This window comes from Suricata suricatta, chromosome 4, assembly GCF_006229205.1.
Source record: "Suricata suricatta isolate VVHF042 chromosome 4, meerkat_22Aug2017_6uvM2_HiC, whole genome shotgun sequence".
NCBI classification, from domain to species: Eukaryota; Metazoa; Chordata; class Mammalia; order Carnivora; family Herpestidae; genus Suricata; species Suricata suricatta.
The window spans coordinates 65,058,234-65,086,041 of record NC_043703.1 but is presented as its reverse complement, the minus strand read 5'-3'; the positions used below and the strand labels follow the sequence as shown (position 1 = coordinate 65,086,041).

The window sequence follows — 27,808 nt, the reverse complement described above, 5'->3', positions numbered from 1 at the left end:
GGCAGGCTGCCACCCACAGGAAGCTACATAGACAGCAAACTGAGGCACGCCCTCCAGTGTTTGTATGAAGGAGAATTCTTGAGACCTCTTGGCCTACCCTGGAGCTTGGCCTTGGGCATGTATCTAGTGACCTATGGACTTTTTTCCCAAGGAATATAGCCTGTGTATGGCACCTTGGTGCTTTCCCTCTCCCTTGCTTCAGAGTACTGATACCTCTCAGGAAAAAGCATGTGCACTCATACCAGATCCCTGATTTTTGCAGTTGTCACCCAGGAGATGCTGCCAGCTAATCTGGCTCTCGTGGCCAGTAGGATTTACACTGTTGGCTCCAAATGGCCATATACATTTGCATACTTTCAAGAGCTGCTGCCTGAGGGTCTATCATCTAATTAACCTGAATCTGGGTCCTCCTGTTAGGGATACTGTTAGGTCTAAGAACAACCTCAACTACTGGGAGCTTTAACATATAATAGGCTGCTTGGACAAGTGCAGAGGTTTGAGAGACAGAGAGCTGGGGCTCTTTGAGTGGAATGGCAAGATATCTCCTATAGGAGCCCACTCTTTTAAGCCTGGGAGAGGTGGTGGTTTCATCTAATGCATAAAAACCAAGACAGAGAGGCAAGCAAGATGAAGAAGCAGAGGAATATGTTCCAAATGAAAGAAAAAGTTAAACCTCAGAAGCAATCTTAATGAAATATAGATGAGTTAATTTACCTGATAAAGAGTGAAAAATAATGGTCCTAAAGATGCTTATTGAAATGGGAAGAAGAATATGTGAACATAGTGAGAACTTCAACAAAGAGACAGGAAAAATGAGAAAGAACCAATTACAAGTTATAGAGCTGAAAAAAGAAACTAACTGAAAAATTATAGTGGTTCAACAGATGAGATGAAGCAAAAGAAAGGATCAGTTAACTCAGAGACCAGGTAGTAGAACTAATAGAATCTGAACAGCAAAACATTAAAAAAAAAAGTGAACAGGGTACCTGGGTGGCTTAGTCAGTTAAGCATCCGACTTCGGCTCAGGCCGTGATCTCATGGTTTGTGAGTTCAAGCTGCACATTGGGCTCTGTGCTGACAGTTCAGGGCCTGGACCTGCTTTGGATTCTGTGTCTCCCTCTCTCTCTGCGCCTCCCACACTGGGCTGTCTCTCTCTCTCTTTATCATAATTAAATAAAACTTAAAAAAAATTAAAACAGTGAAGATCATGAAAAAAAAAAGGGAAGATAGTCTGAGGTTCTTATGGGACATCGAAACACACTAACCTTTGCATTATAGGATTTCCAGAAGGAGATAAGAGAAAGAAATCTTATTTGAAGAAGTAATGGCTGAAAAGTTTCCTAACCTGAGGAAGGTAACAGGTACCTAGATGTGTTAATTTTGAGATGTCTGTGGCAGTCTGCTAAGTCTTTGGAAAGCTTAATCAAGGAAGGAGAGTAAAGCTGATAGACAAGTTTCTTAATCCTTATAGCCTGCTTCAGATCTACATCTTCCAAGTGCAAACCCTACAATTCTGAAAGCAAACCTATTTTTTTTTTTCAAGACAACATGGAAAACTAGTAAGTTGTGGAGCCAGAACTGGAACTTTAATCAATTTGATTGCATTACTATGATCTTTCAATTATGACATACTCCCTTCAGAAAGGAAGGAGAAATAACCAAAGCAGCTTAAGGGCTAGAAATATAAGGGGGTATGGGGCCAAAAAGTGGTTCTTTTAGGTTAGGAGATACTGGTTGGCAAATAGAGGGACCAGAGCTAGGAAAGATGGACAGAAGTTGAAGATAAAGGGCACCAGGATGGTTCAGTCAGTTAAGCATTCAACTCTTTGATTTCAGCTTAAGTCATGAACTCACAGTACATGGGATTGAGCCTTACATAGAGCCCTGTTGGGCTCCATGCTGACAACAGAGAACCTACTTGGGATTTTCTGTCTCCTTTCTCTGTCCCTCCCCCCCTTTGCCTCTCTCAAAATAAATAAACTTAAAGAAGTTGAAGATAAGTAAAGAAAATAACTGATAGATGGTTTGGCTCTATACTTTCCTATGGGATCTGGTGAAGGTGATGATGGCAGTAATGATCATAATAGTAAAATCAATAATGGCAGCAGCAAGGTACTAAAATTTATGGTAAGGTTACTCTATGCCAGGCACTGTTCATAAGTTATATTCTTTAATTATCACAATAATGTGTATAATAGGTACTCTATAATGTATGTACTGTCATTATGCCAATTTTACAGATAAAAGAAGGAAGCTGAGAAAGCTTAAATGTTTCCTCAGCTCTCACAAAGCTGATAAGGGCTAAATTAGTCTTCGCCAAAAGGTAAACAGACTTACTTTCAAAGCCTCAAATTTTAATCATGTATAACTTGCAAATATGGCTTCCCTGATACATATAAATAGGATTATACTATATTTGGTTGTTTCTGTTTTTTGCAGCTGAAGATGAGTTCTTGGCATATATGTTGGCATTTTATTATTAGTGCCAATAGCATTATGGAAATGCATGGTGTATTTCAATAGGAAAAGTGGGGCTTTTTTCTATGAAAAGAGATAAAAAGTACAGACACAAAGGAGGGCAGAGGAAAAGCAAAATATTGTATATGAATAATTGATAATTGATTATTTACAGTGTACAAATTGGAATTGTAAACATCACTTAGAAGTAGGAAGTCTGAAAGAGTGGAGGAGTAAGGCCCTCCAAAGAACTGCTCCTCCAAAACGCAGTGAGAACACTGGGAAAAATTATCAGAATCATCTGTTTCACTTCTCTGGAAAGTAATCAAAGGCTTGCAACAATCCAGAGAGTACTAACTCAAGAAAAACTGCAGAATCTTTATGAGAATAGCAAGCTTTTGGGTAATTTATCTTGCCCTGTTGCCCTCCAGTTTTCCTCAGCTCTGTGGTAGCCTTGACAATCAGCATCCAGACAACTGCGGTGGCTGTGAAAACCAGCAGCATCGCAGCACTAGGAGGAGGTTAGTTATGTTTCCAGGAAGTCCCACCCTAGAGCATTACACAGTCTTGTCTGGCAGCTCCCTAGTAAAGTTCCAATGAGCTTGTCCCTCTTTAATCTGATTTTAGAACTTGCTCAGTGAGAAAAGCCCTAGATGTTTTTTGAAATAATCAGTAACAACTGCTCAAGGTGGCAGTACTAGTTGAGAAAATAAGAACTTTACCAAAAAGCTTAAAAGGAAGACCTGAAAATGAGATGTCCACACTCTGGGGCCTGTATTCAGGTCCAGGGTGGGTGGGGGGCTCAAACCCACAGACCACGAGATCATGACCTGAGCCAAAGTGGGACGCCCAACCAACTGAGCCACCCAGGTGCCCCAATAATAATGATTTTAAATCTCTTAACATATGGCTGGCCTTTTTCTTCCTTGGAGGTTAGGTTAATTTTTGTGTAACTTGGTATTTTTGGATTTAATATAAACAAAATACACAAATTAGTTATATACAGGTTTTTGTTTCATTTTACATTAATGTGATTTAGTTTGCTTAGTATCATTACTTGAAACAAACAATGTTAATACAATTTTTAGTGCTACAGTAACAAAGAGCTAGATCATCTTCCATGTTATTTTTCTTGTTTTTAATTTTATTTATTTTGAGAGAGAGTGTTAGTGGAGGGCAGGGGGAGTGTGGGGGGTAGGAGGGAGAGAGAGAATGAGAATTCCAAGCAGACTCTGCACTGTCAGCACAGAACCTGATGCAGAGCTCAAACTGAAGAAAATGTGAGATCATGACCTGAGCCGAAACATTGGACGCTTAACCAACTGAACCACACAGGCGCCTCTCCTATTGTTTCTTATTTAAGTAGTTTGGAAAGGAGCAATTTGGAAAATTTAATAGGGAAGACATATTGAAACACTTTATAAATTACTGTAAAATGAGATTTTTGGAGAAAATAATGTGATAACCTAGGTTCCATATAGAAATCATGTCATTTGCTGAAGCTAAGCTAAGATTAAGTTCAGTAAAAAACAGTAAGTAAAAGAGGCATCTGCCATCCAACTGCCCATTTCAGATAAAGTTGACATCACTCAGGCCAGTCATATTTCTGTTTTGTGTACAACATGGCCTCTTGCAGAAACTGGCAAAGAATAATTGAAAACTTACAGGTCTACTGTGATTTATCTAACTGGCACAGAAGCAATCTTTTGTACTGTCTCTGTTGTTCATGCTTAACATCCTATTGAAGTCACTTGGGTTAAATCCGCAAAGTACTTTGGTTTTCCAGAGAAGCATTTTGGAAGTATATAAGTTTTCCAAGTAGAAGTTGATGTTACCAACTAAGAGCATGTTCTGTAAAAGATGTTAATGCATAATGGGAAATTAAAGTAGGCTTTTTCACTACTAATTTGTTTTTTATTTGCAATTACTATTATAAAATTTTCCATTACTGTTTATTCTACATAATTTGATGACAAGGTATGCTTTACACAGTTTATTTATTTGAATGGAATTCTTATTGAAATCAAAATTTACTGCTTTATTTTGAAATCATTGGTTTATCAGTCACAGGAAAAGTAAAATTTTATTACTGTTTAAATATTTTGATAAGTCATTTAAAATATTTAAATATTAATTTTTTAAATGTTTTTCTTTAAGGGAGAGAGCACAAGTGGGGGAGTGGCAGAAAGAGCAGGTGACAGAGGATCCGAAGCAGGCTCCATGTTGACATTAGCAAACCGGATTCAGGGCTCCAACCCACAAATCCTGTGATCATGACCCAAGCTGAAGCTCAAGTGACTGAGCCACCCAGGCACCCCACAATATTCAGTTTTAGTAAACTTAACTGTATTTTGTAATTGAGAGGCCAACATTTATATTTGAGTACCAAGTATCTAGTTAGTGAATTATAAATTTTTCATAGATCCTTGAGTCAGTTCAACAAAAAGGCAAAAAACTGCATAGTTGGTGGAAAAGTCTTTCAAGTGGTATCTTGTAGAGGCTAAATTTAAGATTTTATGTAGGAAAATGCTTGTATTTCAAGTTCATATAACTTGAGAAGTTTACATTTTGTGTGTAGCTCTTAATATAAAACACACCATAAATAAAGGTAATGAGACATTACATTATGATAAACAGTCTCTAGGCTAAATCTATAAATTAGCTAAATTTACACTAAGAGCTAGACTTAACTGTATGCCTTTTGAGAATTAAATTCTGGAAAACCTTAGCTCACGCTGGTAACCATGCTGCTGTGATTTATTGTGAATGTTAGGGTTATTATTTTGTTTCTGCATTTACATCCTCTGTCTTATTGTCATAGAGACTTCACTACTGCTATTTAATTTTCTGATTTTCTGCCAAAACTGTTGTCACTGCCAAATATATAATCTATAGGTGCAAATGTGCATTAAATAAATTTAGTAGTTCCTCTAATAGTGGAAATATCTGCATTAGCAGTTGTTTTCTCATTCTTTATTCCTAGGTTTTTTTCATCAGCTTTAAAAGTTTGAATAATCATCTTAGTTTGAGTAATCCCAAAATACATGGCCATATTTCTTTTGACCTAATAGTTACAAATATTTCAGAGATTATGCATTCAGTTGATTTTAATATTTATTAAATTTCTGAATGGACTTGCTAATCCTTTGCTTCCTTCCTCAGTTAGTGACATATCTCCGTTCTTTATCTTAAACGAGGTATTCCAGAAGCATCTTCATTCTTGTCCTTCTTTCTTATTCTCAGTGCTCTCTAAGTCTTAATTTTCTGTCACATAGTTTTATAAAAATAATGCCAAACTCTTAACCTTACCTCTTACCTTTTCCTTCTCCAATGCTTTACCAGTGGTATTATTAAGATTATATTTCTTCTCAAAATGTTCATGCAGTTATCTTAATTTTTAGCGTTGTAAGACTGGTTTTCATATTGGTTATCCAGTGTCTGAGTATTATTGTCATGTTCTACTGATGAATCTTTTCTTCTTTCAAGTCTGACTTCCTTGACCAAAGAAACTTATTTAAACTTATTTTTAAAAAATGAGGAAAACTACAATAAAACACTGAAATGTGAGAGATGTACATTTTGGGGCAATTTAAATGAATATTATATATTAGGTTGAATAATATGAAGATGTTATATTTTTAAAGTAATGTATGTATCTAATACAATTTGAATCGAGAAATAAAAGAAAATAAAAAATATTTTCTTTCTTTTGAAAACTTGACAAAATTATTTTGAAATCTGGAAAAATTGATAAATTCATCTAAGTAAATGTGGATGTCATGACATTAATCTACATTTAAGAAATTAGCAAAAATTAGTCTATTAGATAGAGTCTAAGAATTAATCCCTGTTGCCAAAGAAATCCCTACACATTATATTTTATCTTTTAGCATGTGTGTGTAAAACTTTGAACAAATTAGGAGCCCACCCAAAAAGTAGTATCATCAAACCATTTCTATGTGTTTTTACTAGAGATTTCCCCCAAAATTTTGTGAGATGTCTTGTTGAAACCAAAAAAGCCTTTTCTCTGTTGGGCATTCTCCTGATTTCCTGTTTTTAATAACCTTTCAAAACATATAAACAAACAACCAAAACAGCAAAAATCTGAGGGCGGTTTTTTAAAATTTACAGATGCTCATTTTGAAGAGATCTTAGAAATAATTAGTCTGCCCTTCTTATTTTACAAAGGATAAACTTAAATATAAGTCTAAATAGTACAAGTAGCTAACAGTTTACTAAGTATCTACTTTATATAGGACCTGCAGATAACTTACCTGTGAAAGCTTATTTTCTTCTTCAACATGACTATTAAGACCTGTTACTCTTATTTTTCAAGGTCACCATTTAGAATTTTATTACATGGGGAACTCCATTATGTTACCATTTGCATAAGGATTTAATATTTTAAAGATGGTTTTCTATTTTAATTGGTAAATATGTATATTTCATGCCTGTATATATTTTATCTGCTGCAGTTTTCACAAAATGAAATTTGTATTTATTCACAAAAAATGAATATGAGTATTTCAAAATAATTGTTCTTAAAGGCACATATAGGCTAAATTCTTGAGGAGCATTATTTTCTTATTAAAGAGATTGAAATGATCATTTGGCTTGCTTTTTGCTATTAACTCTTCAGAATTTTGGTATAATATGTATGTGATTTTAAATATAATTTAAAAATAATATCTTCAATAGTTTAAATATTTCAGTTAGATGTTACATTATTGGTTTTTGAAGTGACAAAACAGATACATAATGATTTCATGTTTTAGAAGATAATATTAGGAAAGTATAAGAATGTCTTTGTATGACTGGTAGCCAACACTGAAAGAATGCAAGGGAACTTCATATTATTTGCTATAAGAAATTGTTGTGGGTACTGGTTCTCCATGCTTTTAAAGACATCAGTTTTGAAATACCAAATAGCTTATAAAGGAAACAGGGTTCTGTTATGCTTCCTGAACAAAATGACAGGTGTTCATGGATGATAGGTTTTAATCCAGTTGTAGCTGTTATATACATCCATGTAGCAGATTTTTTGTTTCTTGCAGGTTTTATATTCTTTATTCTAATATGTGAGAATATTTTATTAAATATACCGGATTTTCCTTTGTGAAAGCTTGTTGTTTAAACCAGTTTCTTTTTTTACAGAAACACCTGCTACATTTCCAGACACTATAAAGGAAAAAGAAACACCAACCCCTGGTGAAGATATTCAGCTAGAAAGTTCTATTCCGCATACAGATTCGGGAATTGGAGAGGAGCAGGTGGCTAGCATCCTGAATGGGGCAGAATTAGAGGCCGGCCCAGGCCCGGATGCCATGTGTGAACTGTTATCCACTTTGTCATCCGAAGTGAAAAAATCACAGGAGAGCTTGACTGAGAACCCCAGTGAACTGTTGAAACCTGCACCATCCATATCTAGCATTAGTCAAACCAAAGGCATCAATGTCAAGGAAATACTGAAAAGTCTTGTGGCTGCCCCTGTTGAAATTGCAGAATGTGGCCCTGAACCCATCCCGTACCCAGATCCAGCATTGAAGAGAGAAGCGCAAGCTATTCTTCCTATGCAGTTTCATTCGTTTGACAGGTAGGTACTTAACTGATTATTCACAGGACTCTATATAAGGAAGGAAAATTAGAGTTTATTAATTTAGAAGTATAGGAGGAATCGTGAAGACCTTATATTTAGTAATGTAAATTCTTACTATAGAGAATATCAAGGTGATAGGCCAACCAGATTGATATCATACACAGTAAGGCATTTTAATAATATATCTCAAAAAAGGAGTTTCAACATGATATGCAAGGACAGCACATTAAAATAGAAATAGGGAGAGGCTCCTGGGTGGCTTAGAGGGTTAAACATCTGACTTTGGCTTGGGTTATGGTCTCACAGTTCATGGGTTCACACCCCACATCCAGCTCTGCTGACAGGTAGAAGCCTGGAGCCTGTTTGCAATTCTGTGTCCTCCTGTCTCTCTCTGCTTCTCCCTGCTCACGCTTTGTCTCTCCCAAAAATAAATATTAATTTTTAAAAATTCTAAATAGAGAAATCCATATTCATATTCCATCATCACAGGATGTGATAAAGACACATTTTAAATACCGAGGGTTTGTTAAAGGCAAGGCACTGAATGGCACTAAATGAGGATTGGTCCGTATGACTAGGCCATCTGGGTTTGTTCATTGGCATTCATCCAGAAGAGAAACAAACTTCTCATATCTTATTAAGGATGTAGTGCTACAAATTGGAGTAAGGCACCCACCAGAGTTAGGCCCTTTCCCTCCCATAGAGGGTAGAAGTAAAAGCTGTCTCCTTGAATGTTTGCATTTCAAGGAGATGCCTCCCACCTCCTTGAGAAAAGAGTTCTGTGTTGTAGAAGATTTACAACTCAAAGGAGAAAGGATGGATTTGTATTTGCAAGCTTTGTAAAGTAACTGATCTAACACGGGGTTCAGGGACCTACCAGCCTATCAGTGAATTTTGTCTGAAACACTGTATTGCGGAAGTGATTTTATCTTTTTGGACTTAATTATTTCATGGATAAAAGGGGGAACGGATAGGCTATATCTCTCCAAGGTCTAGTCTGGCTCTGAAATATATTTTCTATTTAGTTTATAGCATATAAACTAAAGAATCTGTTTACATCTGAATTAAATTCTTTTTAATGTTGAGAACACATCTCCCCCCCAAAATTTATATGTGTGTGAGATGATTGGTAAACAATTGTTTTTTTTTTGTTTTAGAGAGAAAAGATCAAAGTAGGAAGTGAAATGTTTCTTAAATTAGAATGATGTCAAAAACAAATATATAGACAAAATGTAATACTTTTTCCAAAATAGCCAAACTGCTTTGTCCAAATTTGGACAGTAATTTTTTGGTGTTTTGGGGGTAGAGGTGTTGCAGTACAGCCATTCACAATTAAGACAAATTATCTTTTTCATATATAAGTATAAATTAAACTTTACCTTTAAACATTTTCACCACTGTTGCACAGATACTTCTTGAAAATTTTTTGTGAAAATGTAGAGTCCTCATGACAGATATAAAGATGGATAAAGACAGTGTTGTCTACATTGAACTTACAGAGTAGTAAATGGAGATGAAATGTTTGCAAAAAATTTTTCATATAAGGTAAAGTGTGATCAATGTAAGGATTTTTAATAAATTCAAAGAAAAGGGGCTATAAACTGTAGGGAAATGTTTCTATCTTTAATGGTTTGTGTTAATATTATATTTGCATGTTCATTCATATAGTTCCTTGGATGTTCCTTCTGCCATTTTATATTGATGGTATCTATTTTACCTATTTAGTTTATGTTCCCAGGTTATACAGTGTATGTGTGTTTATGAGTATATATAAACGTGTGCATGTAAGTATCTGTAATTGTATATATGTATAAAAATATTATAATAATTTAATTTAGGTTTATAAAAACTGTGTTCCACTTACTTTTAAATTATATGTTTAAATTTTCTTAAAATAAAAAACAGTAAGTACAGAGAATTATTGTGATTTGCATCAGAGAATCCAGTGAAATAAAAATCAGGTTAAATATTTTTGTTTTAATTTGGATTATTGTTAGAACAGTTTTTTCATTAAAACTTAACAGAGCTATCACTTGTGTGCCAATATCCTCAGCTACTCAGAATTTATTATACTTTTGTGAGTATGGCTTTACAAAAAATAGAACTTTCCATTTGTTCCTGGTAGCATTTGTGCAGAGTGCAATGGGAGTGGAATCATTATTCTAAATTGCGAAAGTAGAAACGAAATCGAGGCACACAAAGCATATTTCAATTCTTTTTAGGAAAAGGGTCTCCAGTGTAGTTAATATATGCAGTAGCTCAAGTACTATCAAATGTAAATGATGAGGTGATATTGATGAAAGGAGGGGATTGAGGTCTCAGGGGGCGCTGATGACGGATTGAACAGAAGCGGCCTTGCACTGCACGTAACTCAAGTCTGTCGTCTTCACTGCTCAAAGCCATAATGGGAGGTGGCAGTCTGAAATGAGTTGCCACGGCAAAGAGTATTATTTTTGAAATGCTTTCACACAAATCACTAGGCCCTGCATACAACTTAGTTTCATGCTTTAATGTCATCAGGAGGCACAAATTGGTGTGTCTAATTGTTTGCCACCTGCCAGCAAAATGAGCTGCCAGCCAGCCAGACGGGTTTGATTGTCTGTCAGCCATTCAATAGATTGAGAGTGACAACATCAAAAATTTAACTCCAAACTCTAGAGCTTTGAGCAGCTTTTCAGAGACATCATCCCCACAAGTGCTTCTGGACAACTGCATTTTTCAATTATATCTCCAATATATTGCTACCAGTTGCCTTATCTGTCTTAAGGTAGCTGTAATTACATTATGAAGTGTATAAACATATTTCTGAAGCACTAAAGTCTGAAATCCAAGTTATGACATGTCTTTTAACATCAGATTGAATTCCTTGAAAATAGGATCCAAGATGACAGGCCTTAGAAGCAACGTCCTGAATACGACCAGTTTCAAACACAGAATTATCATGGGTCTTACCCTACCAATAATGTGTTTTTCATTTTTAGCTTTAGTTGGAAAATAGCTGTAGACTCAGTTGCTCATTTCTTTGTAACTGAATCATACTTCCTAATACTATTGTGCAATCCCAGTGGAGATCACCTAGGATTTTACTTTTGTTAGTCAATAGTTTATTAGTTTTATTGCAAACATGCTAACAATGTAATATTTATACTCATTTTATACTGTAAATTTGAAAACAACTTCCTAAAACAGCTGATATAATTTCAGTTATATTAACTATGTTCCACATGGGGTGTTTCTCCCCACTTGGGATGTAGCATTTAGGAATTTCAGTTGTGAAATTTACAGTATTGTTTTCTTTAGGTGGATTACAACATCGAAGTTTAGAAACATTTAGATACACCTAATATAAAACATTTTCTGTCAGTATTATTTTATCAGACTGTATTATAAAATGTTATATAAATATTCTTATCTATATATCTGGAAAGTGCTGATTCTTCTTTTGTTTCTTCCAGTCATCATCTGTGCAGATTTACGTATATGTCGGGTTACCCTTGAGTGGCCCTAACAAATGTATATTTATGAATTGTAAAGCGCTAACTATGCTAGAGATTCTCTAGTACTGTTTTATAGTGAAGAAATCCTATGTATATGGAGGAAATACAATTATGAAATGATAACATTATCATGGTGTTATTTCTAACAGAACTGCTTTAATAATCACAGAACACACAAACCAAGTTGCAAAGTTCCCGACAATACCATCTCTTTTGATAGATCTAAATATAGACCTATACTCATAGAACATTCTAGCTGAGCTATATTTTTTATGCATTAGTACCTGCGTAACATTTAGGTTGGGGTAATGCTTTTCTCTAAAGACAAGCTTTAAGCTTTATTGTATCTTTTATATTAAAATATAATTTTATATATCCACATGATTTTAATCTTTTGAGAACTTAGTATATATCTGTGATTTAGGTCAGTCTTAATTCCCCAGGGATTTCTAAGATATTTTTCTCCTTTTAAGTTGGACAAAAGAAAAAAGACAAAAAAAAAAAGAAAAAAAAGGTAGAGGACAATATGCTTCTGCATACGGTTTGTTTTTTGTTTTAGAAAATTATTTTATGTCTGTGATATCACTAAAGCTTACAATTGTGTTCTCTGGCTAACAAACATTGATCTACATGATTTATATTTCATCCCTTTTGATTATATAATCCCACTTATATTTGAATTACTAGGTTTGATAAGTTCAAGCAAACTTAGTGTATAGTCTGTATATTATTCCCCTAAAACTTTTAATTTCCTTGCTTTCAAGTGTTTTTTTTTTAAAGAAAATCTCTAAAATAAAAATTTAAAAAAGCAAGATTGATACCCTTCATATTATTAAACCTAAAGTACAAGGTGGACTAGCTATTTTCTCTCTAGCTTTTTAAAAATAATATTTTCAACATTAGTGCTAAAGATGACAATTTAGGGAAGATAATAAATTAATGTTTGATAGAGATGATGGAACCTTCCTACATTGGTTTAAGATTATAAGAAATTATAATTACTGCTGAGGACTTCAATTTCCGTTCCTATAGTTTTCTAATTTTTGATAGTGTTTTGCTTGTATCACTTTAAGGATGAACAAGTAATTGTAAGCCAAATTGATTAAAAGTCTACCAGCCTTTACATATTGAAGTTTCTATGTTATCTAGCCTCTGAAATTCCAGCTTTTATTATTCTCCAAGTGTCCTGGGTATGGTATTTTAAGGCCAGTTGCCAGTAGATGCAGTGTTGACTGAGCATGATTATATCCTAATATCCCCAGTGTTGTTGCTTTTGTCTCCCCTAGCATTTACACAGACAATTCAGTGAGCTGAAAAAAAAGTCTCTCTCTTTAATTGGAATACTCAATTATTTCTTATACACATTTTTCATTGGTATTCTAAATATTTTACAAAATAGAGCATGAAAATGTCATAGCAGTAACCTTGTGATCTCTGATAAGCTGAAGTAAATTGTAATATTGCCCTAAAAGCAGTAGTAAATAGCTTTTTTCCTAAGCTTCAGTTTTCTCTTTTAAGATAAATGTTTCACATTTATAAGCCTTGTTAGGGAAGAGTTAATCTTAAAATTAGGAGAATTGGATATTAATAATTGATCTCTTTTTAATTAGTTGTGTGATGTGACTTTTATTCTCTTTGGTTCTCTGCGACTCAGTTTCTCAGCATATAAAATGATGCATTATTTCTAAAAAATCCCATAAATTCCCAAATCCTATAAAATGATGCATTGTTTCTAAAAAATCCCGTAAATGAAATGACCTTGTAATTAGTCTCACAAAAAGTAGCAGGTAGTTATTTTTGACTTTGGTTAAAGACTCGAATCCCTGAAAAGATGGAACACGTCCATTTTCAAAGCCATCACCTCATTTTAGGCTCTCAGTATCTCTCAGTAGATTACTTGCCTCCTAATTGGCCTCACGATATCCCGGTGCTCTCCCGCCTTTCCAATGTGTCTTACACAAGTATGCCAGAGTCATTTTTCTTAAATGAAATACTGATTAAAAATTCGGAAATATTCAATAGTCTCTCAGGTTTTGGCGGGGAAGGGGGCAGGGGATAAGGGAGTGGTGGTAATGGAGGAGGGTATTTGTGGGGAAGAGCCTTGGGTGTTATATGGAAACCAATTTGATAATAAACCATTAAATAAAATAAAATCCAAATGGAAAATAAATAAATAAACAGTGAAAAAATATTTAACAGAAAAAAATTCAGAAATAATTTTTACTTATTACAAAATAAAAGATGAACTTCTGAGTTTAGAATGTCCTCACCTTTTACCACTCATAGGATCTATGGTTTTTTTTTAGTCTACTTAGTCTTCTGTGTTTTTTCATATCTCTTTACCTCACTAAAGTTTTACTGTTGAATTTTCCTCCTTTTGGCTAATTCCCATTGATACTTTCAGATTCAGCTCACTCTTTTCTAATAGTGCACATCCTTTTTGTTCCTCAACGATCCTGTGCATAACTAGGATCCAAACAATTAATGAAACATATTGTACAGTTGATTTGTTGGTTTCTTGGATTGCCTCCAAGTATCTCTAAGGCATGGGTTATGTCTTAACTTTCTTTTTATTCTTCAGATTTGTCAGTGAAGTTGTATTCAATTAACCTGTCAGTGCTCAATAAGTGTAACAGTAAAGGGAACGGGAGCAGAAACAAGAAAGTGATTATTATAGGGTTCCACAAATGATTATAAAACTCATTTGCCTACGTGAGTCCCTATTGAAAATCCCTTATCTTCACTCTGACTTTATACATACATAAATTTTGAAGTATTTAGATAAAATAGTAATCTTTTTATAAAATTCATAGAACTAATTAACAGATACCTCAAGACTCTTTCTATCCATTTGCACTCATTTCTTTGGTGATTTCATTCACTTTCCTGGCATTAAATAGATTATATACTGATGATTCCCAAATTTAGTTTTACCCCAGTCCTCTCTCCTAACCTAGAGACTCATCTATCTAGTTGCTTATTCAACATCACTATTTGGATGATTAATAACTGCTCCGACCATATTTGTCCCTCTCTTAGTTAGTGGCAGCTCTGCCCTTCATGTTGCTTGAAGAAAAATATCTGTACATCATCTTTGACTTTTCTCTCACACTCAATCCATTCTTCTTCAAATCCTGTTTGCTCTGCCTTCTTACTATAGTCAAAATTTGCCTTTTTACCACTTTCATTTTGCCATTCTGATCCTAACTACCATCATTTCTTGCTTGGTTATTATAATAAACTCCTAAGTAAGTCTTCCCCCACTTGCCCTTCCCCCTTGAAGTTTATCCTTAATACAATAGCTAGAATGGTCCTGCTTAATCTAAGAGCATATTCTTTCCTTGTTCATAAGCTTTTGAGGGATTTTCCAGAGTGGCTTCTGATCCTACTCTGAGAGAACCCCAGTGTCTTTCAGACAGAGTACAGGGACCTATGATCTGACCCCCTTTTACTTCTCTGGTCTCATCTTTTAAAAGGTCTCCACATCTTTTAGATTCACCCTGGCCTTCTTCCTGCCCTCTCTGCCTGTGACACTCTTATTCTCTTCCCTGAGTATCTTCATAGCTTCTTCCTTATCCCTTCAATGTTTCCTGAAATGCTACTTTATTTAGTGAGCCTTTTCTTAGCCACCCTTCTAGCAATTCTCCTTATTTCTGTCCATGTTTTATTTTTCTCACAGCACTTTCCATCCCATATACTATATTTACTCATTCGTGTTGTATTTTCTATCTCTCCCTATTGGAATATAAGTTCCATGAATCAGAGATCTTGTCTGTTCTGTATATCACTGTATCTCAGAATTTAGAACCACCCCCACACATCATAGTGCTCAATACAGTAAATATTTGTTGAATGAAAGAAAGAATGAATCCTAGATCACACTCCAAATCTTTGCTTTTGAAATAGAATAAATTCAAAGGCAGAAAAATTTACACATATAAGTGTTATATATCACCCAATGTATTACAAAACTTACAATTAGCCACTCAATTGAATATTTTGTTGAAATGAGATAGATTGAATAATTTCTTCGCTTGCGCTATTTTGATGATAACCTTTACAATCTTGGAATATATGTGCGTTTTATGTAGTACAAAGGAATCATCTACTTCTTTATAGTTTGCAGTCTTAAGGTACGGAACAGAGGGTTAAATTGCGTGGGAAAACATAGAATATTCTTATAGAAAATGCAGTTGGTAAAGTGTGTGTAATACAGAGGATTCTGAGTATGCATCTATATGAATAGCAGATCTAGAAGGAAAGTGGGATATGTTAATAGTTTAGATTAATGACAACTTTTTGTGGCTGTATTTTTGAAATACAAATAAAAAATTACATGTTAGATAAAAGATATTCACTTCAGTATTCTGTATGTGTTAGGGTATGTATTAGGGTACCCATTAGACTCACAAAGGGTACCCACAGTGGTTATCTATACTGCTAGGGAAGCCTCTTAATGTAGGTAGAACAGGTTACCAAGTGGGACATGTTAAGTAAGAATCTGATAGAAAATTTTGTAAGAGTTGAAAATTGCAATTTTCACGTATAAGTAAATGCAATGCACATATAAGCAAATATATAATATTCCAAATAATGAATGTGTTATGAACACATTGATAAGTGTGCAGTTTCAAATTGTTACAATCAATTGTTAGGACAGAGAATGGTTTAAGGTGCTAGGTAATGGGTATTATCGATGAAGAAATTATATTAAGGCCAGGAATGTACAGTACTTTGGGTCTAGTGAACAATCTGGCCATTATAAACAATGGAGAAATAGTGGACTGCTTAAAGTTGTAGGCTGAGAAAGAATGAGAGGAATTAGTCAAACTCAGCTTCCCACCTCTCTCAGTACAGCCCTGGTGGCATGGTCCTCCTCGTCATGAACCCTCCAGTAGTTGGAAATGAAAGTTCGTAAAAGTTATCTGAGATTCTTCCTCCTGTTGGCCTTGATATGGAGATATATAGGAGTTTCATCTTATTTCCTTTCCATATACACATGGGATATATGTGAAATATATACCTTTGGATTTTTAAAAATTGCTGTAATTTTTGTATACCTTTTCACTATTATTTTCTAGTTTCTCAGCCTTCCCTCACACGACCTATTTTCCAGATGTGTTGTCATCCTATCTGTTCTTTTATGGACATGATGCTATTTGTCATTATTCTCAAAATATATCTAAAACAGCACATAGGATTTTGTTTGTGAGGTCCGACAATCATAAAGTATATGCTTCTTTCATATTGCCTACTGTTGCTGACATAGACCTAGATTGCATCAACACTTTGGGAGCCACAGCAATACTAACAATAGATAAAATGTAGTGATCACTTATGATATTTCAGGTAAAGTGTTCAACACCTTATATGTATTATGTCCTTTTACTTTTTAACAATATTATGGAGAACAGGCTATTATGAGTCTCATTTTAAAGATGAAGAGAATGGAGCATAGAGAGATTTACTTGCCTAATACCACACAGCTTGTAATTGTTGGAGGTAGAATTCTAACTCAGGTCTGCATGGCATTGAAAATTAGGTTTTTGGCCACTCACTGTGCTACTATATACATTGCACTAGCAGAATTTTCTGAGTTTGCTGTCAAAGAATGGGGCATTTTACATTAATTGCTATTGAACCAGATGTTTTCAGTTTTTTTGTAGATTGGCATTAATGTGTTTGCATTTATTTACAAACCATCCCTACAGGTTGTTGAGATTACTTTTTTTCCTTTTTCATAATGATAACTAATTTTCTCAATATATTTTGCATAGTCTCAGCACTTGACAAGATGCCTATAGTTGTCTGTGATAGAGGTTTTGCCCAAAGTTGGTAATGACTTATTAATCATAAATTTTTGGTAATAGTTTTCCTATGGTCTAAAGATTTGTCTCACAAAACTATAAGCCATCCTGTGTTTTTCATTTTATCCCCAGGGATTTTATTGAGTTGTACAAAAAATATATGATAGTTCACTAATGATTTTTTGCAACCATGGATTAATTTGGATACCCTGTGAAATAGTGCATCTCAGCATTAGTTTATGAGTTTAGAAAAGAGTTTTAATGATAAACCCAAAATACTGGTTTTTTTTCTATTGATAGATAAATATAACTCAATACCTTACATGATGTAGGCAGAGAATTATTTGACTTTACCCAGTGGTAATAATTATTAACATTTATAAGCCATCTTATACTTGAAAAGCCCTTTTAAATACAAGCTAATGTAATTTCCCCAGTTTTATGTGACTAGCATTCATCTTGCCATTTTTGCAATGAGAGACTGAAATTTAAGATCATACAACTTGAGAGAGATTTAGATTTCAAGACTTAGTCTTCTCACTCCACATCCTATATTCTTTCCATAATGGTAAACTACTTCTCAGTGTAATAAATGAAGGCATTAGATGAGGACTGACTAGTGAAGGGGTTGAAAGCATAAAGCATAAAAAAATAAAAATAAATAAATAAATAAATGAAAGCATAAAGCGTGCTTTTGGCAATTAAATAAGATATAGTTGAGAGTTCTAGGTTGAGTCTAATGAATGAGACTCCTCCCATAAAAAGAAAAAAAAGAAAATATCCAGAAAGAGATAATGAAGAAAATTTTTGACACAACTAAAATTATTTAAGATTATAATACTTTTGGTCACAAAAATGTTTTAAGTACTCTTAAAACTGAGATTAATAAGCCTTAAGAATTTAGATTTTTGACAGTGAAGAAATCGTTGAAGACATCAACATAAGTGTTTCTATGAAAAAAAAAATTAAGGAAGTTTAAGCCATACACTTACTAGAGAATGAACCACTGATATTATGTCCTTTAGGTGAAGCAGTTTAATGGGAAAATTAAAAGATTTAAATGTATACAGTTACATTAAAAAGGACTGGTTTAGATTGAAGGCTTTTGTAGTGCTGGTCCCTGGTTACCAGGCATCACGCCGAAGCTGACGACAGCTTATACATCCACTTTCCAGATGCAAAAGTTCAGTGATGCTCGAGTTGCGCTGGCTAAGTATTTTCCCGATGAAACGGCTCCGCTGTAAACTTTGAGCAGAGTGAAGTTTCTCTACCTTGAAATACAAATATTTACTTTGCTAGATAAATAGTTTATCTTTTTAAATAACTGATATCATTTATTATTTAAGGTTAACACATTGTCAAGTTCAGAAATTTTTTTGTGAAATTCCATCTAAATGTGCTAAAGAAACATGGGAAACTCCTGTGTTCAAAAACGTCAAGGCCTAAAAGCAGCATAGATCTTTGAGTGTCTTGTGTATCATCTCAGTTCCTTTTCATTAAAACAATTATGAAAAAGAACTAAAATGTTTTTAAGAACAAGAAAGTATAATTTTACTATGCCATTAGATGTAACTCAGTATTCCTTGGTTAATTTTTAGCTTTACTGTAAGGAAGCTTCAGAATTTAACTTTCAGAATGTTTTGTTATGTGTTTTATGAGAATTTTATGCATGGAGAATATAATACAGATAAAAAGGCTATTTTATGCATATTTTCCAAATAAAACCCTGCATATTCAAAATATTCTAACTTGGGCACACATTTTTCTATTCTTTTCCAGACTCATAATGATAGCCTAATGCTATGTTGAGAAAGGTTTGCAAACTCTATTCTGCATAAATATTTGCCAAATGAATTAAAGTCAACACACTTCACAGTGTATGCAAATGTCCACATCCTTTTCACCAGTGAAACTGGGCTCAGAAGTTAAAGACAAAGAAAAGACAGTTGAATGTTGACATACATAGATCTGTCACAGCGAGATTGGATTTCATCTTAAGCCTGGTGTCTGTTATTCTCCATCATTTGTCTCCTTGTAGGAGCGTAGTGGTGCCTGTCAAGAAGCCGCCTCCGGGGAGTTTGGCTGTAACCACGGTGGGGGCCGCTGCTGCTGGAAGTGGGCTGCCCGCAGGAAGCACCTCCAATATATTTGCTGCTACTGGAGCTACACCAAAAAGTATGATTAATACAACAGGTATTGTCCTTATATATTTTTGTGATACCTCATCCTTTTCTTTCGGTTTTCTATATCTTCATTTTTCTGCTTATTTGATCTTTAAAAAATTAAAATACCCTGATCATTAAAGATTATCATAACCTTTAAGAAGGTTCTACTTTTTGTTACTGCCTTTCAGAATTTGTACTTCTAAGGCATATTTTTTAGTGGTCATTTTAGAAGACACTGTTGGTTTTTGTTTTGAGCCTTCTCAAAACACAGTGCTGTTTTACTTTCAGAGTTAAATCAGATTGCTGAAAGGTATTTGGGGAGCAAAACCTAAAGCTAATTTGAATACTGAAGTTTGATATGTAAAAATTAGTAAATGTATCAAGAAGATCACTAAATATGCTAGTAACAGAAAATAGATTTAGTGACATTTACTGGTTGAATCCTAATGTATATTTTTTGCTAAATTCTCTAAGGAAAGGCAGAGCTCCCCGAAGAACCTTGACAATATGCAAGAGCCTCAACTTGATGGGGAAAAAATGCATGTGACTAAGAACCATTATTTGACATTGAGTTAATCTGTGTTCTTAGAATACAGTTGTATCCAATCATTGTCCAACATTTTCCTAATGATTCTAGGAACAGAAAATTCCAAATCACTACAAATTTTAAAAGCCTGCCTAAAATAACTTTCTTTTTGTAAATTTCCATAAATGTTCCTGTTGATTATTAGCTAAATAAATCCTTACCCAAATCTTTGTGATTCCATTTTAGGTATGTATACACCGCAAGATGATCCCTGACTTTTCTTCCCTGACTATAGTAGCCTTCTCTTCTCCAAACTGTATAGCTTTGAACTTTTCCATCTACTATCATTACTTAGAGTCTTCCCATTTTTATTAATTTCATAGCTCTTCTATGTGCTTTCTGTATCTATCTTGTTTATCATACCACCTGAGTCTGACATATCACGAACAACACATTTATGGGCTTGTAGTAAGTAGAATATAGTCTATCAAGCATATTTATATTAGCAAACAGACATTATTAATGGCATTGTGTTAAAGAACTAAACATCTCTGATTTATCTATATTATAAATAAATATATCTGGCTTGTCTGAAGACTTTATATAAAAATTTTTCTATATACTTTATAATCTTGTTCTTTATATTCATTCTGCTTTCTAGAAATACGAAGAAAAATATTTTTCTTTTACCAAAATATACATTAAAAAAAGTGTTGAAATTTCTTAAATACACCAGTGTAGTATAAAGACATCTACATTTAGTGTCTATTAGATAAGTTCTTATTTTTAAGGCTAGGTTAAAGGAAAATTAAATTACTTTTTAATCTTTTTTTGAAATAAGTTATGATATTATATCAATTTTGTGAATTCACAGATACTGGAATTGATGGTAGCAAAAGTTTAGTGATAGCATAGCATAAGGTATATAATATTACAATGGAAAATAAAATGTAAGTAATTAAACATTCTCCTCAGAAATATGTACAGACAGACAACACACACATCCACATTTTGTAGGCCAACACCTGAACTGACCCCATTGTCCAGTTTAGATTTTGGCAAATAGATGCTGTATAAAGGTTGTAACAGAAATCCCAGTAGGCAATTCAGTTTTATGGGAATTAATGTGAGATAAGATAATACTCAGGAACACTAGATGTCCCTCAACTCCACAGCTTTTTAATATCCTAACATGGTGTATTATAGAAAAGTCTGTTCCAAAGTGGCATCTTCATATCGTTGAGGAGAACTCATTATTTTAAAATCAGGTACAATTATATTCATTATAGCCCTCTTAAAGCAATCATTTTATCAAAGTAAGCCTTTGATGCCAAAGTGCCACAAATTTAAGCTCATTTTATTGTAAATTGTATCTCAGTAAACTAAAAATGTATAGTATAGCAATAAAAACATAAATTTTTCACATCTAAATTTGAATTGTTTTTATCAGTCTCATTTTATCTAAAATTATTTTCATTTGCTGTTGTCTTTTATTTATACCTTATTTGTAATATGTAGTTCTGTTAGATTAATGTAAATAAATAAACTGGGTTTTCATACAATAGCTATTATTTATAACTATTGAGAGTAATTAGTGCACTAATGTCCTAATGATTTTTTACATGTCGAATTCTGTTTTGACATTCAGATGAATAAATATTCAAAATCAGATAGTAATGATATAATGAAGTACTTTTTGTTAAATAAATTTATGTTTAAGGCTAAAAATTATTATTTTGGGAACAGGTGCCGTGGATTCAGGGTCCTCCTCCTCTTCCTCCTCTTCTAGTTTTGTGAATGGTGCTACCAGCAAAAACCTTCCAGCTGTGCAAACTGTCGCTCCGATGCCGGAAGATTCGGCTGAAAACATGAGGTATACACAACTCCGTGTTCATACTCATTTACAACCCTGCCCCTGAGCACAGTGAACCCATGCACAGTAAATACTAAGGTAGAGTTGAGAATTCTTGAAAATGGTTAAATTTGAATTTTGGGACTACATTTCATAATTGTATTGTTTTAATATTTTTAGCTAGTTATTCACTATACAAAAACCACTTAACTGTATTTCAGACTCTAAGTAGAGATCTTGAGTGACTCTCAGACATTGACTCTGCTGAATTTATAATCCATTGTCATATAGCGTGCTATACTTTTCAGTAATGTAAAAAGATGCACAAATAGTGACATGCTAAAATTGTGCATCTTTGCAGTGGTAATGAGAAGTTTAAAATACAGACTTTCAAAATAACTCTGCAAAGTTATATGTAATGTAAAATATATGTAATTGCAACTTGAATAAACATTTTCCAATTACATAGGCAGTATTATATATTACATGTATATTGTTCATTTCATAAACAAATGAAAAATTACTTGTAGTAGCGTAGCACAGAAAAGTTTTGGAAGAGACCAGTCTACACTCTTATAGTTAAATTGAACACATACAGGTATGTGTGTATATTGACATTTTAAATTCAAGTATGACATAAATACAGAGTGTACAAACTCAGTGAAACAATAAAGACACTCGTGTTACCATCACCCAAGTCAAGAAGTATAATGTTCCAAGTACCCCTGAAGGCGCACTTTGCGCTCATTTTCAGTCACTAATCTAGCTCTTCTTCAAATTCTTAACTGTAACTTTTAATACGAGGTTAGCTTTTATGAATTTTATGTAAATGGAATTGCATAGTATATATATTCTTCTCTCTATAGAGTCTTTTGTTCAGCATTATATTTGTGAGATTCATCCATGTTGCATGTAGCAATAGTTTAGTTTTATTCCATCTTTATTCCTTTGCGGATGGATACTATAATTTATTAATCTATTTTACTGATGATGGGCGTTGGAATTTTCTAGGTTTAGGCTATTACAAATAATGCTCCTTTTTACACAGTAATGCTACTTGTACACTACTCTGGGGTGTACCACACATTTGCATGCATATCTTCTGGGTAAATAATATGGAGTATTGTAGAGGAGTAATCAGTTTTATCAGATAATGCCAAATAGTTTTCCAAAGTGGTTATGAAAGTTGACTAATTCAACAGCATATGAGAGTTCCTATTTCTGAGTATTTTTAATGTCACTCTTAAATTTTAGGCATTTTGGTGGAATTATTTCACTGTATAGTTTTCATTTTCCTGTGATTAATGGGGTTGAGCAACTTCTTACATATTTATTAGTCTTTCGGTTTTACCATTTTGTGATTTGCACATTGAAATCTCTTGTCCATTTTTAAAAATGGAGTTTTTCTTTTTGTTATTAATTTGTAAGGTTCTTTATGCATTTTAAAAAATGATCCCTTTGAAGATTATATGTCATACATATATGAATTCAATGGCCCATAAGCACAGAAAAAAAACCTTTCTTATCATTAATCATTAGGAAAATTGAAAATAAAACCTAATGAGATAGGCCTACCAAGGCATTCTAAAAATTTAACCATATATATATACACACACACACACACACACACACACACACACACACACACACTCTTTCTGTGACTTTCCTATTCATTTATACGAGCTGTTTTGACCCACAGAAGTTGTAGTTTTACTGAAACTCAGTTTGTCAAGTTTGTTAGTGCTTTTTCTGTTATAGATGAAATCTCTGCCTACATTTTCCCACCTTATCTTTTGATTGCTTTATTATTTATTATATTTAGATTTATAGTCCATCCAGAATTGAGTTCTGTGGATTTAATGAGATAGAAGTGATATGGATGTCAGGGTGACCCAGCATCATTTATTTGAAAATCTCTTCTTTCTTCCCCTGCTTTTCCATTTCATCAAAAATCAGGTGCCTCTATATGCTAGATTCTAGTTTGTGACTCAATGCTGCCCTGTTTGTCTGTCTGTGTATCCTTGTGCCATACTGTCATAATTAGCTTCAGGTTTAATAAAGATCTTTATCTTTAATAAAGATCTTGTTTTTTCAAGGAAGTCTGAGGTATTCTTGGCACTTAGAGTCTCTATTTAAATTTTAGAATCAGTTTGTCAGTAACCATATTTAAAAAAACTTGCTGGAGTTTTGGCTAGGAATGAAATTCCTGGATCTATTGCAACTATATCAATCTATTTTGCCTATACATATGTCCTTCAAATATGAAATTTTCAAACTGTGAGCATAGTATATTTCTTCCATTTCTTTTTAATTTTTCTAGTAACAGTATTTACTTTTCTATGTAGAAGGTTACGTATTTCCTATTTGATTTATTCTTAGCACTTTAATATATCGTGTTTGTATTTTTCTCTAATTTTCAAATCATTGAGACCATTTGTTTATGTTGTTTCAACTTAAAAAAAAACTCATTTCAAGTGTACATTTTACTGAGTTTTGATCAGTTTGGATGCCCATATAACCATTTGCAATCGAGGCATAAAATATATTTGTCACCCCAGAAAGGTCCCTTGTGCTCATCTGTGTGATTCACTCCATCTTTGCCTCAGGCAGACGTTTATGTGCTTTTTAATATTATAACCTAAATTTGCCTTTTTCTTGGGTTTCATATAGATGGACACATAATATACTTTTTGTGTCTGTCTTCCTTCACGCAGCCTTGGAGATCCCAAGAGTCATCCATGTCTTTTTTTATTTCCGGGGGCATTTAATAGTCTGTGGACGTTTAGTACAAGTCTGGTCTTACACACATTCTCGGCCAGAGAGTAAGAGTAAAATTGCTAGTTGTATAGTAAGTATATGCTTATCCTTCTGAGAAACTGCTGTTTGCAAAGTGATTGTATCATGTAGTATTTCTGCCAACAATGTGTAAAAGTACCCTTTGTTCTAGATTCTGGTTGACACTGGTATGGTTAAATTTTGTCGTTTAGGCTTTATAATGGCTTGATAGGCATATCTCATTAGGTTTTATTTTTGATTTTCCTAATGATTAATGATAAGAAGTTTTGTTTGGGTTTTTTTTTTTTTTCCTGTGCTTATAGGCCATTGAAATGTTTTGCTGGTTTTTTTTTTAAAAAAATTGGGTTTTTCTTTTTGAGACATAGTGTTCTTTATATATTCTGAATATATGTCCTCTGTCAGATATATGCATTGCAAAATTTTTCTATTCCATTTTATATTTTTATTTTGTTAAAACTGTTAAAAACTGGAACTTTCTAATCTTGGTAAAGCCCATTGTTTCAAAAAATCTTTTCTTTTAATTTTTTTAATGTTTATTTATTTTTGAAAGACAGAGTGTAAGCAAAGGAGGGGCAGAGAGAGAGAGGGAGACACAGAATCTGAAGCAGGCTACAGTCTCTGAGCTGTCGGCACAGCGTCTAATATGGGGCTCAAACTCGTCAACCTCGAGATCATGACCTGAGCCGAAGTCAGCCGCTTAACCAACTGAGCCACTCAGGCACCCCTGAAAAAGTCTTTTCTCTTGTGGTTTGTAATTTTGTACCTAAGAATCTTTACCTTCCCCAGAGTCCTGTAGATTCTTAGTTTCTTCTATAATTTTTGTAGTTCTTGGCTTTTGCAGTTAGGTCTGTGATTTATTTTCACTTAATTTTCATATGGATGGTGAGATAAAAGTTGAGGTTTGTTTTTATCCATTTTTATAAATCACTGTTTTAGCACCATTGAATTACTTTGGCACATTGGTTTAAAATGAGTTGACCACCTATGTGTGAATGTATTTCCGGACTCTATACTATTCCATAATCAGTATAGCTATTCTTTTGCCAGTATCCTCCTGTCTTCATTTAACTGGAGCTTTAAAGTAAATCTCGAAAGCAGGTGGTACAGTTTTCTAACTCTGTTCCCTTTTACAATTGCTTTGACTGTTCTAGGTATTTGCATTTTCACATAAATTTTAGAATTTGCTTGCCAGTTTCTAACAAAACAAAACAAAACCTGCTGTGTTATTAAGCATGATTGTGTTGAATATTTAATTATACTTAAGGAGAATTGATGACTTGATATTATTAAGTCTTCCAGCCCTGTGAACATTGTCTATATCCATTCATTGAGACCTTTAATTTCTCTCAGCAACTTACTATAATATCATTGTAAAGGCCTTATGTTTAATTTTGTCTTTCTTAGTATTTTATCATATTTTTGACATTTTAAATTAAATTTTTTACTTTAGATTTCCAATTTTGAGGTAGAAGCCAAATAAAAAAATAAATACTGTATGTTTTCATTTATACACTATGCAAATAAATTTATCTTAACACAGAGTAAATTGATGATTGCCTGTGTCAGTTATACATTTAGTAGAGCTAAAGAAAGAAAATATTTTAATTGTGTGTTGATAGTGTATAGGAAGACAATTTATTTTTGCATATTTGACCTTGTGTCCTGTAGCTCTGCTTTAATTTGTTAATTTTAGTAAGATTTCTGTAGATAGTTTAAAACTTTTCTCAACTCATTAATTCTGTCTGCAGTTTCCTTATTATTTTCTATGTGTAAGATAGAGTTATTTGTAGCTTTAGTGATATCCATCCTTAAATGTTTAAGAATTCACCAGTGGAGCCATCTCTAAATGGAATTTTCTTTATAGAAAAGCTTTAAATGATAAATTAATGTTCTTTAATGGATAAGAGATTATTCAGATTTTTTATTTTTTTGGGTGGACTTTTTGGCATCAGTTTTGTTCATTTGTGACTTCTAGGAATTTACCCATTTTATTTAAGTTGTTCAATTTAGTGGCATAAAGTTTTATTTGTTATTTAAAAATATTTATAGGCCCTCTGATGGTGTTCTCTCTTTCATTCCAGATTTAGTTAATTTATACCTTTCTCACTTTATCATTAATAGAATAGCTATTGATTTTTAAGTGTTATGATATTTCCCAGAAATTAGCCATTAGCTTCATTAGTTTTTTTTTTTTCCATTTTCTATTATACTGAATTCTGCTCTTCTTAATTCCTTTACATAGATTAGTAGTTTACAAGCTATGGCCCATGGGCTAAATCTCCAGTTTGTATTAAAAGTAAACTTTTATTGGTATATAGTCTTATCATTTGTTTGTGTATTACTGTGATTGTTTTCACATTATAGTGGCAGAGTTAAGTTATTGTAAAAGAGATAGTATTCCCTAAATGCTTAAAATATTTCCTGTCTTACCCTTTGAAGAAAACATTTGCTGACCCTTTGTTTTGATCATTGACTTTAGATCTCTCTTCTTTTCTAATATGAGCTTTTAAAGCCACAACTTTTCCTCAAAGGACTGTTGGTAGCTTTATTACACAAATTTCATTATGATGTTTTAATTTTTATTCAATATTTTTCTATGTTTACCGATAATTTCTTTTTTGACTCATAGATGTTTCAGAGGTGCATTTTGATACTGACCTTATCTTGCTTCAACATAACACTTTGAGATCCATCCAGGTTGTTTCATATTCTTTTTGTGTGTTTTCAAATTTTTATTTAAATTGTAGTTAGTTAACATATAGTGTAATATTGGTTCAGGAGTAGAATTTAGTGATTCATCATTTACATATAACACCCAGTGTTCAAAACCAGTACCTTCCTTAATATCCACCCCCCATTTAGCCCATCTCCCACTTGCCTCCTCTCCAGCAACCTTCCTTCTCTTTTTTCCCTTCCTGTGTTCATTTGTTTCTTAAATTCCACATATGAGTGAAAACAAAAGGTATTTGTCTTTCTCTGACTGACTCATTTCACTTTTTGACTGATTTGTCACTCTCCTAATGGATGAATCTGAACATCTTTTTATGTGCTTATTTGCCATCAGTATTAAAATGTTCATATTTTTTGCCCATTTCATAATTGGCTTACTTTC

General features: G+C 33.4%; 1 protein-coding gene across 1 annotated transcript in view; it reads left to right on the top strand.

The window, feature by feature from the left end:
* The window catches only part of NBEA (neurobeachin), a 655,079-nt gene that overhangs the window by 244,409 nt on the left and 382,862 nt on the right, over positions 1-27,808 (top strand). The window contains exons 31-33 of the mRNA XM_029938475.1: positions 7,612-8,050; positions 19,396-19,550; positions 21,795-21,921. Coding sequence (XP_029794335.1) covers positions 7,612-8,050; positions 19,396-19,550; positions 21,795-21,921 — 721 coding nt within the window. The remainder of the gene's footprint in view (positions 1-7,611; positions 8,051-19,395; positions 19,551-21,794; positions 21,922-27,808) is intronic.